Source organism: Trachurus japonicus, chromosome 12, assembly GCF_045865225.1.
Source record: "Trachurus japonicus isolate A0001 chromosome 12, Traja_1.0".
Lineage (NCBI taxonomy): Eukaryota > Metazoa > Chordata > Actinopteri > Carangiformes > Carangidae > Trachurus > Trachurus japonicus.
In genome coordinates, this window is record NC_140918.1 from 28490118 (window position 1) to 28502875 (window position 12758).

A 12758-nucleotide genomic window follows, 5' to 3' on the forward strand; every position below is an offset into this window, starting at 1 on the left:
ACACATTTTTATTGACAAGACGTTTATTGTAAACAAAACAAAACAAAAAATCACTGTTACAATAAATCTTGACAAAAGTGTTCTGCTGGGAAAATGGAGTCATCATCATCTTCATCAGTGAGATTTTCATAACTGTGACAAATTAACACAGCACGTGTTTAAAAATGAAGTGTATTGTTTAATGTCATAGATCAGCTAGGGCTGACCACAGAGGAAGTTATAGGGTGTGATGTCATCACTCTGAATGGCTGCAGGAAATTCATTTCATGAGTTTCACAGAGACATTTTGGAAATAAAAATCAAATTTCCACAAACTGAGGAGAGAAGGTGACGGAAGATGTCGGAGATTTATAAAACACATTTACACTCCAATTCTGCAGCCGGTCTCACACACACACACACACACACACACATTCTCAGTAACAAGTGAAAGCCTGAAAAGTCTAAGTCAGCAACGAGGCTACTGAAAAAAATAAACACAGAAGAGAAGCGATGGCTGTTTGGCAACAGTGAACCAGTGAACACAGCACAGGAGTCTGTTCAAGGGTTAAACCCTATGTGTAGGTTTCTGCAGAGACAGTGCAGTGTGTGGTGTGGTTCACTGATGAAGGTGAGCTGCATTAACACTGTCAGTCAGTACAGCTGCAGCTCATGGGTGTGTAACCAAAACACTTTCCTAGAAAGTTTCCAGTAGAAATGTCATTTGACACTAATTACTGGGAAACAAGTGAACAGAAACTTAACTTGAATTTAACTTTATTCATAAGGCATTCATTATTCAATTCTCCTATGTTCATTTGTTCATTAAATATTGTTTTTTTTTTTTTTACTTTAAAGGTCCAGTGTGTAAAATGAGGGGAAAACAGTGACATCTAGCATTCCGATTCTATTATTCATTTATGAACGTGAAACTCTTGAAACGTGCTCTCTGGTTGGCCGGATTTTCCATACCGTACAAGACCCTTGCTATAAAAGAAGAATTCTAAGGCTATGAAAACCAAACAGATTTTATTTTATAATGATTATTATACACTTACCGTATACAAATATATTAATTGGTAGTATATTCAGATTTTGTCAATAAACCTTGACAAATATTACACGCTGGACCTTTAAGTTGCCAATTAAACATCTTGTTTTCCCATGATGTGTATCAAATCACATTTGTCTTTCAAGGAAAGGGGATCACAACCCTTCAAAATAAAACCTCCCTGTAAAGCAGAGGTGTGTGCTGCTTCTCCAACCACTTGACTGACTCCATGGATTTGAGCTTTAAGGCATAGAAGGGCCAAACCGCTGCCCCGCCAAACATGTGATGAGAACGGCAGCATGGTCAACACAACAGTGTTCAGTAGCAGGAGGCGTGTGATGACGGCTGGCGCCCGGTGACAGCAGTCAGGAACGACGTGGTAAAAAAATGAATAACTTTCACACCTAAACAATGTTATCTCGTACATGAGTGATGAACAGGTGATGGTCACTTCTGTAAAGCCTGGAAACACTTTATCTGAGCCTCCTCCACTGACGGGAGAAGCAGGCTGCAACATGTTTCTGAAGGGATGGTCCATTATCTCTCCCCTCTGTCTTATAAATATCTGTTTCATCATCTGCTCCTGATTTAATTATCTGTTTGTGCACAAATTATACTTGATCTGTCACTTCCAGTGAAAGTCAAATCATCTGGCACAGATTTGTTTTACTTTATACACCCTCTTCTCTCCTTACAGGAGAAGCTGTGTCCAGCTGTTTTTAACATTGAAGCGAGTGTTAACTTTGACTGATGGAGCAACATCCCATCAGCCTTTAGTGAGGAAACAGTCCGTGCTGTAAACTCTGCCCTCATCTGACCACCATTTATCTGAAAATGTACAGGTATGGAAACATTATTTGACCCTAATAAGAACCACACAGTGCAACAGCAAATGAAGTGGAAAATGCACAACATTACAAAAAGTTATTAGGAGGAGCCTCCTTCTGATCGGCGGTGCTTTTGGTTGATTCTATCACGGAGGCCGGCTGCGTGGCGGGCGGTCTCCTTGCGGACGCGGAGGCCGGGTCCTGCCGTGTGTGAGTGTGCGAGTCCTCGGCGTGCGAGTGTGCATAGGAAGGTTCTTTTGCGTGGGGCGGGGTCCTGTTAGAGACGGAGGTCCTGCAGCCGTCCCACAGTGTCTCTGTGCTGCCTCTGGGCCAGCCCGACTGCTGGCTCCAGCCTTGCATGTTGGTGACCTGCACTGACAGAGGGCAGGGGGCCGGCTGCTGGTACTCTGAGGAGTCCTGAGTGCTCTGCTGGCTAGCTCCTCCTCCTCCTCCTCCTCCTCCGACGCCATCAATGCCACCGCCACCGCCGCTGCTGGGGGACGGGGACTCGTACTCGGGGTCGACGGCCTCCACTTTGATTTGGATGGTTCTGGCTTTGATCCTCAGTTTGTGGGGCAAAGCTGAAGAACTGGCATCGGGCACTTTGTGTGTGGCGACAATGACGCTTCTCGGGTCGGCCGCGGACGGCGCCGGCCCTTTGGGGACCTGCTGCTCGTCCTCGCCGTCCGACGATTTGCTGGCGGCTCCGTCCTCGGAGCTCCTGGGGGAGTCGCTGGAGGAGCGGGCCATGTGCAGGAAGGAGGCATTCTGGGAGTAGGCGGCGGACAGGGGGCTGGCGGTGTAGTTCCTGTAGAGCTCGTAGGGACTGCTCCTCTCCTGCGCGTAGCCGCCGCTCTCCGCCGGCTCCTGCTTGACCTCCGAGGTCCGACGGACGCCGAAGCCGCCCGGAGTCGCGGCGCAAGTCTCGGGCATGTGAGGTGAATGCTTGATGACCGATATGCAGCTGCCACGCAGATGAAGCTGCTCCAGCTCCCTGCTGGAGGAGCCCTGCTCGGCACCGGGCGGGATGAACTCCTGGTAGAGGTTTGCGGCGGCGCTGGATAACTTCTGGGCTTCCTGCGCGTACGCCGCCGAGCTCATGAGGCCGAACTTCAGCTTCAGCGACAGGAGCTCGGCCTTCAGGGAGGCGTTCTCCTCCCCCAGCGCCATCAGCTTGTTCTCCAGCACCATGTCGTTGATGCGCCGCTTCTCCCGCGACCTCTTGGCCGCCTCGTTGTTTTTGCGGCGCCTCTCCCAGTACAGGTTGTCTTTCTTCTCCTCCGGGATGAACTCCCTTTTCCTGCGACAGCTCGTTTTAGCCTTGAATGGAATCGCGGAGATTTCGTGGCCCATCAGGTCCCTGTTGGCCCCCTGTAAGGCCACGGCCAGGACCAGGGCGTCCTCCCCGCTGTAGGACTCACTGGAGTCCATCTCTTGTTTGATTGATTGCATATTACCACTGTGGTAGTGTCAGTATTCACACAGCTCTTTAACTGTACATCATAACGCTGGTGTGCATCAACAGTGACCAAACTCAGTTCATCCACTGGAGTTCAGGAAATCTGTGGAACAGACAAAGAGAGAGTTGAGTCAGAGTCATGTTGACACAAACTTAATCATCTTACCAAGTTAATGTGATAGCTCAACATGTTGGCAAATTCACCTATTGCTATAATCCCTATAGTCATAGGGGTAGGTTCAGTACCTTTAATTATTGGTGCATGTTGTTTTGAGATCAGCGGGGCAGAGACGCGAGCTGCTCAGGTAACAGTAGAAACAGTAGTCAGTCAGCAGTCCCCTGTCCCTCATCAAACTCATCAATACACAACCCAACAACTCCAAACCTGCACATTCACCACGCTATGAAATAATCATGTATAATTATGTAACACTACGACACACAAAGCAAATACTCGGAACTACTTGCGCTTTTGAAATCACTCTTCCCAGCAGCCGTGTCTGGAATGTAGTTCCGGTTACGCATTTCCCGCGAAAACAACTCAGTCTCATAATCTTACATTATTATCTCGTAGCGTGGTGAATGTGCAGGTCACAACTTGTCCACCAGAGCGTTTTTAAGTTGTTGCATTGTGTATTTGTTGAGTTTGATGAGCGACAGGGGATCATTACCATTCACCTCCATTGTGTTCACTGAGCAGCTTGCGCCTCAAGCAATATGCACCGATAATTAAAGGTAATGAACCTAGGGGTTACGGCAATGGGCGAATTTGCTAAAATGTTTAACTATCCCTTTAATGATATTTTGTCATGTATTTCCTCTGAATGAATATATGATGACTTGTTCCCTTGAATCTGATTCAAGTTGATATTGATGTTTCTCCACTGAGTGTCTGCAGTCAGTGAATCCATGTAAACATCACTCCTTCATCCTCAGTATGAACAGAACTTGGCATATTTCACTATCCCTAGTAACCAGCTGTCAGATGTACTGACAGTGTCAAATAACAATGAAAAATGTTTGTTTAATTTTCCATCTGGCATGCTGTACAAAATGCAAAGACATCAACAATTAATATTTATCATCTTTTAACCAGTTTTGTTTTGTTAGTGACTGTGCTCTTTGTTATCCGGCAGCAGACAGGAGCTGGTGTTTGTTTTCTTATTGTTGCTGCTGTGATCTTATTATGACCGTTGAAGACAAGAATGGGCAAAAGGCACAGAGGCAGAACGAGGCCATTATTCATTAACCTCATGTTGTACTCATTAACAGTGGGATGGGGGGGGGGTGTCACTCTGACCCAGTGGAGGGAGGTGGTGAGCACACAGCAGTGACAGGCTGCTGAGTGAAGGAGAGACACTGCATGTCTTTCCATCCTGCAACTCACCATCTGTGCAACATCTGCTCCTATTTTTAAGTAATTAATTGTACATGTTACAATTTGACATTGTTAATCTTTCTAAGTATAGTTATTGTCATTCTGCAGTTGCTGACACTTTAAGGAAAACCTCATCTTCTCTTATGCCCAGATAAGACCAGTCTTTCTTTGAGATACCTCATAATAAACCTCCACCTCTGATATCACTGTTATTTACTGTTTTCTCTTTTGATCAACATGGTTTCCCATAACTCCCAGACTTTTGCGGGCTACACGTTGCAGTGTAAATAAAGAGACGAGGCCCTGGGCACGTAGAGGAGCTGCAGTCCGCGCACACATGTCAGGCAGTTTACACACACACAGAAAGTGTCTTTAGAAGAGAGCACGGGTGTGTTTGTATACAAGTAAAGACTAGTTATCCACACTGCCATGTGAGCTGTAGTGATCAGTGTACTGTGGTAACATCACAGAGGTTTTAATAACTAACATCAGCTTGTTTAGTACATGCAGGTTGGTCTTACAGTGTGGACTGTGAACTCCAGAGGTATCCTCCATGTTTCTCAGAAAGGCTGGAAAGGTGGAGAAGCTGAAAATACACAGAGAGAGAGAGAGAACACAGAAAGAGAAAGTTACATATTAATATATTAAAAACACTAATAAATGTTTGTATTGTTCTAATTTCTAAAACATTTTATATCTAACTACATATAGAGCTTGTTTCCATGTTATATGTATGTATCAGCCAGTCTGTGGCTCTAAGTAACATACTGTAGGTACAACACTGATTTCTCTCTGTTCTATTTCTGTTGCTCTAACAAGGAAACTAGCATGGCCAAACTAAGGCCCGTGGGCCATATGCGGCCCTTTGGGCTTTTAAATCCGGGCCATCAAATATTGGTACAAAATTGTCCAAATTATAACAAAGACAAAAAACGTTGATGCAGTGGTAAAGAAGGGAGACCAACAACACTGCTCCACAGAAACTGAATGTAGCAAGTTTTCTTTTACTTTTAGGTAATGGCTTTTACATGTCATTTATAGCTATTTATATCCCAGCTCTCTTCTCTGCGGCACCATGACACAAATGCGCTCTGTAACCCGCAATCTTTTGTTTATGACAGCCAACATACATGTTGTAACATCGCATATGTTATATAACGTCATCCACCGCTCTATGGATTGATTTTTTGCCAGCTTCTTTGTAAACAAATGCACATGGCCAAGAGGAGGGTTAGCAACACAGAGGAAAAGCGATCAGACTTGCATAGTTCCCCATTAAAACTCATTGTGGCCCCTGATCCAAAAGGTTTGCCCAAGTGTGCTTTCCTCTACACACCTGAACTCATCACCCTCCATGTTTTCACATAATACCACTGAAGCTGTATTTCATGTGTCAACAATCTGATGCAAGTGTGTATCACTCCGGCCTGAACATGTTTTAGGACAATACAGGTTTGGCTGTGTAAACAGTGTGAATAGGTTTTGCAACACCACCGGTCACATCACAGGACGCAGATCAACTGATCTCACTCTGACAACTGCAGGTTTTTACCATCATGAAAAATTGGACACAGGTTTGTTTTCTGTTTCACTGATCTGGAAACAAACTGCTCCCTGCTTCTGGTTTTTCTCATTTCAAAATGAAAATCAACTGGTCACAGGGTACATGACCCAGTCTCATTCACTGTACCAGCACACAACGGGCCACTAAAACCAAACATGTCGGTGCGCGAGGCTGATGTAACACACACCGTCTGCAACAAAAACAATCAGGTAAACAATCAGTATCGGCTGTGGATGAGTCGGTTTCACTTTCAGATGATGACAAAAAAACAAAACAAAACATGAACGCATAATCCCAGTGCATGTTTGTGAAAAAACAAATCACATTTTCAGATTATGTCTAGTTTACCACTGAGTTACAAGTTCACAATGACACCTGTATGATATTAAGTTTCATTCTCAACAAACGAGTCTGTTTTTTTAATTAACCCAAAACAGTCTACACTGATTCATGGATTTTGCAATGTGTTCTACCTCTACTGTCGAGTGTCGACTAGATCCAACAGACCTGAGGTCAGTCAGATGCCAGAATGAATCAGGTTTTGCTTCCTCAGATCCTAAAAAGTCAAAGCTGGATGAAACTTTAGGAAAATGTGTAATCTATCAAGAATTTTCAAAATGACACATCAACCAGACGACAGGAAAACAACACGCCACATGTACAGTTGTGTTTAACATAGGGTCCATACAGTAATACTGTCGGTTTGAACTTGAACCAACTTTACCTTGAACATACAGCACTGAGCTCAGTTTTCACAAACTGTTGAATAACTCTGGAACAGCTCTTCACTATAAAGATATCGTGGGTTTACAACAACGGGTTTGAGTGGAGTGTTACCTAAAAAGGCAATTCTGTCTGTTTCTGTTCATCCAGGGAAGGAACAAAGGACGACAGACAGCTGTAATCATAACATGTGACCCGGCAGTCACTCGCCTTCATAACACACACACTCATCCTAACACGCACACACCCCACATAACTAATGTAAGCCCTGGCTGTGGCAGGGAGATGTCAGGTTGGAGACATGAAAAGGGTTGAGGGTGTGGTGGTGACATCTCCCCTGGCTCCCAGGGCTGCATGGATCAACATTCAAGTAAATGTGATGAAGAATATAAGTGTGGATTTACAGATTTAATATGATCTTATCAGCTCTATTGTAGTTTACAAGCAACTTGGATTTTTCATGTGTAATTTCTAAAAAGCTAATTTTTTTATTTGTCTATTTCAGCTCAACATTACAGATGTGTAACTGTGTCTGTGCGGGAATAATCTCTCCCTTTTGTCTCTTCTGACAAGGCAACATATGACATCAAGACTAAATCTGGATGACACGTGATGCGGATGGGTGGTAGTGTTACCGCACCAGGGTGGTGGTGGTGGTGGTGGTGGTGGTACTGGCGGTGCTGGTTCACGGTCGGTTCACCCGATCAGAAGGGCCAGGTGGATCTAAAGGAGGGCTCGGCCCAAACGTCCTATTGCCCCAGATTTCCTCATTGTGTCCGTATTACACAATACACACTCCCCTCCGGCCACCGACTACCAGCAATTTCTATGGTTGCAGACATTATGCAATATCTGCCTGTGTGGCAATAACAATACAGGCCTCTGTTTGGACCACTCCGCGTGTGAGAGTAAGTGGGTGTAAATAAAAAAAAAATATGTTAATGAATAATTAACACATATAACATTATAAAAAGCCTTGCGTAACAGCCTGCATTGAAACAATGTGGGCATTTACTTCATTACATCATTGTGTTGCTTACTCATTACAGTGGCGGCTGGAGCGTGGGGGTCTACCGGTATCTACGCCCTACGAGCCCCGCTGCTCCGGTCACTTCACTGGGGTTAATACCGTCCACACACCGGGGCAGGCAGGCAGGCAGCAGCCACAACACATGAAACTCTGTGTTACAACACCGTGTCGCAATGTGTAAACCCGTAACAGACAGGCCCGTGTGCCTGAACACAACACTCACTAGTACACAGCTCCACTGTCCGACACTGTCCGCCTTTTATCAGCAGTGCACGCGCAACAATAAGTTAGAAAGACACGTTCAACATGACAGCGCGAGGTTTAGCCGTTAGCTCACAGAGGCGCCGCGGGGAGAACAGCATCCCACAGAAAAGCTTTGCGACACTTCAAAAAAAAAAAAAAAGGAAAAAAAAAAAGCCTGGCTCGGGGTTGACCTCAAATCACAACTGTACCTCTCCAGCAGCTCCCGGTCGGGGGCTCGGCTCTGGGGGCTCCGCCGCGTCTCGAGCTCAGGGAACAAGTGGAGCTCTCCTGTCAGCTACTAAGACAACAACTACAGCGATATAAAAATCCTACAAAGTTGTAGTTGATGTGGCTCGTTCTCCTCCCGTGTCTTTTTCCTTTCAAGGTGGCTCTGGTCTCATGGATGTGTGTTAGTAGGTCACTGGTTAAGTATATTGGCAGCGCGAGGTTAAGTGGCAGCCGCCGGAGCCAATCGGAGCGCGGCATTTCTCAATTTCAGCCAATCACTCTCGGCCTCAGCGGAGCGCTCCAGTCTCTTATAAATGTATGTCGTCATCCACGGTGCGTATGAGGCGTTCAGGTGCGGTGGTTCACCGGCAGGAGGTTGACAGCGGAGCGAAATCTTTCAGTACCGCGGCTGATACACAAAAAGTGAGCCGCAATAAGTCCTGATGGAGATGTGTGGTGTAAGATCAGACTGGCTCATACGTAGAGTCAAATTCATCACTACATTTATATCTAATAAACCTTTGTTTGATCACTGTGTCTAAATAACAGACGGTAATGATAAGGTTTAAAGAATACACACAAAATAGATAATTAATAATAATAACAGTAACAACAACGACGACAACAATAACAACAGTATTAATAACAACAGTATTAATAGCTTAATAATAATAAAAGAGGAAGGATAAGAAATAGTATTAGTTGGTCTGAAAATGCTAAAACATTTAGTAGGCTATAATTCCATTCTTATATCTAAACGTAGGAATTTACTTCATTAAAAATAAAAATAAAAACGTAAAACGGTTTATCAACAAAATGTAGCATAGACAGAAATAACACAACAAGCAAGTGGGAAAACAGAACAAATTTAATTTTAAATTCATCTAATAAAGATGAACACATCAATGCTCAATACAAGAATAATGAAATAAGACTAATTAGTATTTATTTTGTATTGATTCATTTTCCTTCTCCTTACCACCTCTAGGGGGCGCTGTCGGATCGCTCTAGCTCGTGAAAACTGGGATCCTCCTTGTACCTGGAGGTTCAGAGTTAAAATGGCTGCTGCAGCTGCATACCAGGCTCCGGGCGAGTCCAGGGCTGCGGTCCAAACCTGAAGAAGTATGTCCTCTCCTGACCACTTTTCCTGACCTCCATGGAAAACATCATGAGGTCAAGGGATGATGTGAGGGAGGATTCATAAGGAGTTGGACAGTACAAAACTACAGCCGCTGTGTTGAGAGTATTACTGCACTTAAGTTTTTTTTCCCCTAACCAACTTTATGTGTAACACATGGAGGCACAGTGGCATCAGTCTACATTTAAACATCACTCACAGGAGGCAGCAAGGTGATTTCCTTGTCAACTAAAGAAGAGGATCTGATCTTGGTTGGTCCTTAGATAGCCTACTTAGTCATTCCATTCACTAAGGAACCTCCAGAAGAAATAAGCAAAAATGTCAAACACACTTGCAATGTTAAAGGGATAATCTATCTCCTATAGTTTTAGGAATAGGTTCATTACCTTTAATTGTCGGTGCAAGCTATTTTTAGAACGGTGGAGCAGAGCCGCAAGCTGCTCAGATCTACAAAGGTTAATGGAATTTCTTGGTTTCCCTCATCAAACTCATCAAATACACAATCCAACAACTCCAAAACGCTCTCGTGGACAAGTTGTGACCTGCACATTCACCACGCTATATGAGATAATAACCGAACGTTACGAGACAGAGTTGTTTTAGAGGTAAATTCATGTCGGGGGAGGTTTTATGGCAAGCAGTCTCTGCATTTGCCTCAAAAACAACTCTGTCTCGTAGGCTAACGTTCCATTATTATTTCATAGCGTGGTGAATGTGCAGGTCACAACTTGTCCACCAGAGCGTTTTGGAGTTGTTGGATTGTGAATTTGAGGAGTTTGATGAGGAGAAACCAAGAAATCCCATTAGCCTTCGTAGATCTGAGCAGCTTGCGGCTCTGCTCCACCGTTCTAAAAATAGCTTGCACCGACAATTAAAGGTAATGAACCTACTCCTAAAACTATAGGGATTATCCCTTTAACATTGCAAGTGTGTTTGACATTTTTGCTTATTTCTTCGGGAGGTTCCTTAGTGAATGAAATAAGGAACAACCAAGATCAGATCCTCTTCTTTAGTTGACAAGGAAATCACCTTGCTGCCTCCTGTGAGTGATGGGCAGCTCGCGGCTCTGCTCCGCTGTTCTAAAAATAGCTTGCACCGACAATTAAAGGTAACGAACCTACTGCTATGACTATAGAGATTATGGCAATGGGCCAATTTGCAAAAAAACGTGGTAGGAGCGCACACCAGAATTGAAGAGGAGCTGACAACCGGAACAAAAACAGTGAAGGAAGAAAAAAGCAGTCGCTCAACTCGTAGCCTTGATGTAGAAAATATATATATAATTTATTAAAAAAGGACCGACGTTTCGACCTCACATAGGTCTTCCTCAGGGTGTACTGGCACAGAACACTGATGAGAGGATAAATAGGTACAGGTGTGTGGGGCTCGAGGGGGGCGTGTCCATCCACAATCGAGCCAAGACAACATCAGTATACACAGGGTAACCTCATCACATATTATCACAATGTATGCCACCTTTTTTTCTTTTCTTTAACAATAATATAACAAATATATAGAAGATTTTATGGACACCACCATAATGTGGTGCCAAAAAAATGCAAAAAATACAGCCACAACACAAAATACATAGAAATAATTGTATACAAAAATGTCTATATAGGCTACGAGACCCAATCAAATGAAAAGGATAAATAACAATTTTTTCTTCCTTCAATGGGCCAATTTGCCAAAATGTTGAACTATCCCTTTAAAGTTTGTTAGTGAGTAGGCCTACTTGTGTGATGTATCTCTCAGGTAGGACTCTTGTCAGCAACTTGTTCAGACCTGAGTGCTGAGATAACACCGCCCACATCCCAGGGTCAGATGCATCTACCGCTACAATACCAGGCTGAACCAAAACTGGTGAAGAGGAACTTGAGATGGGAAGCAGCTGGGGGTCTCAGGGTCCAGGTGAACCATATGGAAGAGGTTGTTTTAGTAAATGGTGGATAATGATGTGTTGATTCTCTCCGGTGCTGTCTTAGCATGGAACTTATGTTTCTTCCTTTGCACAAACAGTTTGTTTTTCAGAAACCTCAGGGGCAGCTGCCAGACAAGACAAATGTGTTCAGGCATGTTTTTAGGAAAAAATGAGAATGTCATCTTGATAAACAAAAACAAAGCAGCTTTTTGAAATCCCTTACCGCATCTATCGAGGCCTGGAAGACAGCAGGAGTGTTGGTTAGTCCAGCCGGCATCATGGAGAAGTCAAAGTGGCCGAGTGAATGCCGTCTTCCACTTGTCCCCTGTGATAGCCTACTACTGCACCAGCGGCAATAAAATCTGATCTTTACTGTTAAGTTAGCAAGACCCTGGACATCATTGCAAGTGCAAAGAGATTCATTTGACCCAATCACAGGAAAATGCCAACACCCAGGGAAGGAGATGGATGGGTGTTATCTACGGCTGGAGATTCATTCATTCTCTATTTCTGCACAGCGAATCCAAACATCCACCACAAATTTGGATCCATGTCACAGATTTAAAAGGTGTAAAAACATTTCTCAAATTGATCAGAGCGGTAAAAACACAGCTGTCTTTACAGAAACAAGATCAAAACAGAACAGTGGACATACAAGACAATTAATTCCAGTATACCAATACATAAACATCAGTCTTTTGTGCGTAAAATGTGAAACCCAACACAGATATACAGTTTGTGATTCCTTAGATTCTTTTATTAGTATCAGTTATAAATGACTTATATCCCCATTACAGAGTATATTTTCAACTGGGTGTACAGTGACATAATCAGCAAGCGACATCACACCATGTTCCTCTATCACAAAGGGGATATAGCCTACACCATCTTATTCACATGACTCTACTGGATACTCCACACACTATGTGGGAACTGTTAAATCAGAGTGGTGGACATAAACAAAGAGTATTTTATATTTACACTAGGCTTAGCAAATCTTCACCAGTAAAGACAACTATAAACAAATAAAATTACAAATCTGTATAGCTTGGTTATCAGAGTTGATGTAAAATGTATCAGCCTGGTTGGAAAAAAACAAACAAAAAAATCAACAAGACCCTTTGTTTTTTTGTTTGTTTGTTTAATAGATGCTCAGAGTTCAAAAATACATCTCAGTGAATATATTTGTTAAAAAAGTTACTTTAAAAAAACTGTAA

The 12758-nt window shown here is 43.5% G+C and overlaps 1 protein-coding gene across 3 annotated transcripts; it reads right to left on the bottom strand.

Annotated features, from left to right (window-relative positions):
- Nucleotides 1–3: 3 nt before the first annotated feature.
- nfil3 (nuclear factor, interleukin 3 regulated) lies at nt 4–8805 on the bottom strand. 3 transcript variants are annotated; one of them, XM_085794157.1, is made up of 4 exons: nt 8464–8805; nt 5216–5280; nt 2343–3419; nt 4–2300 (listed from the first exon to the last, which is right to left on the bottom strand). In XM_085794157.1, exons 3-4 carry the CDS (start codon nt 3307–3309, stop codon nt 1945–1947), a joined length of 1323 nt encoding a protein of 440 aa, XP_085650283.1. In that variant the 5' UTR covers nt 3310–3419; nt 5216–5280; nt 8464–8805; the 3' UTR covers nt 4–1944. The 3 variants fall into 3 exon arrangements, with proteins under 3 accessions (XP_085650283.1, XP_085650281.1, XP_085650282.1); XM_085794155.1 differs by having other exon boundaries at nt 4–3419; nt 8464–8708; XM_085794156.1 differs by having other exon boundaries at nt 4–3419; nt 5182–5280; nt 8464–8708.
- Between the last annotated feature and the right edge of the window lie 3953 nt (nt 8806–12758).

Excerpts from the sequence above, each read along its gene's own strand:
- nfil3 (XM_085794155.1), bottom strand. The coding sequence starts at position 3,309 with ATGCAATCAATCAAACAAGAGATGGACTCCAGTGAGTCCTACAGCGGG.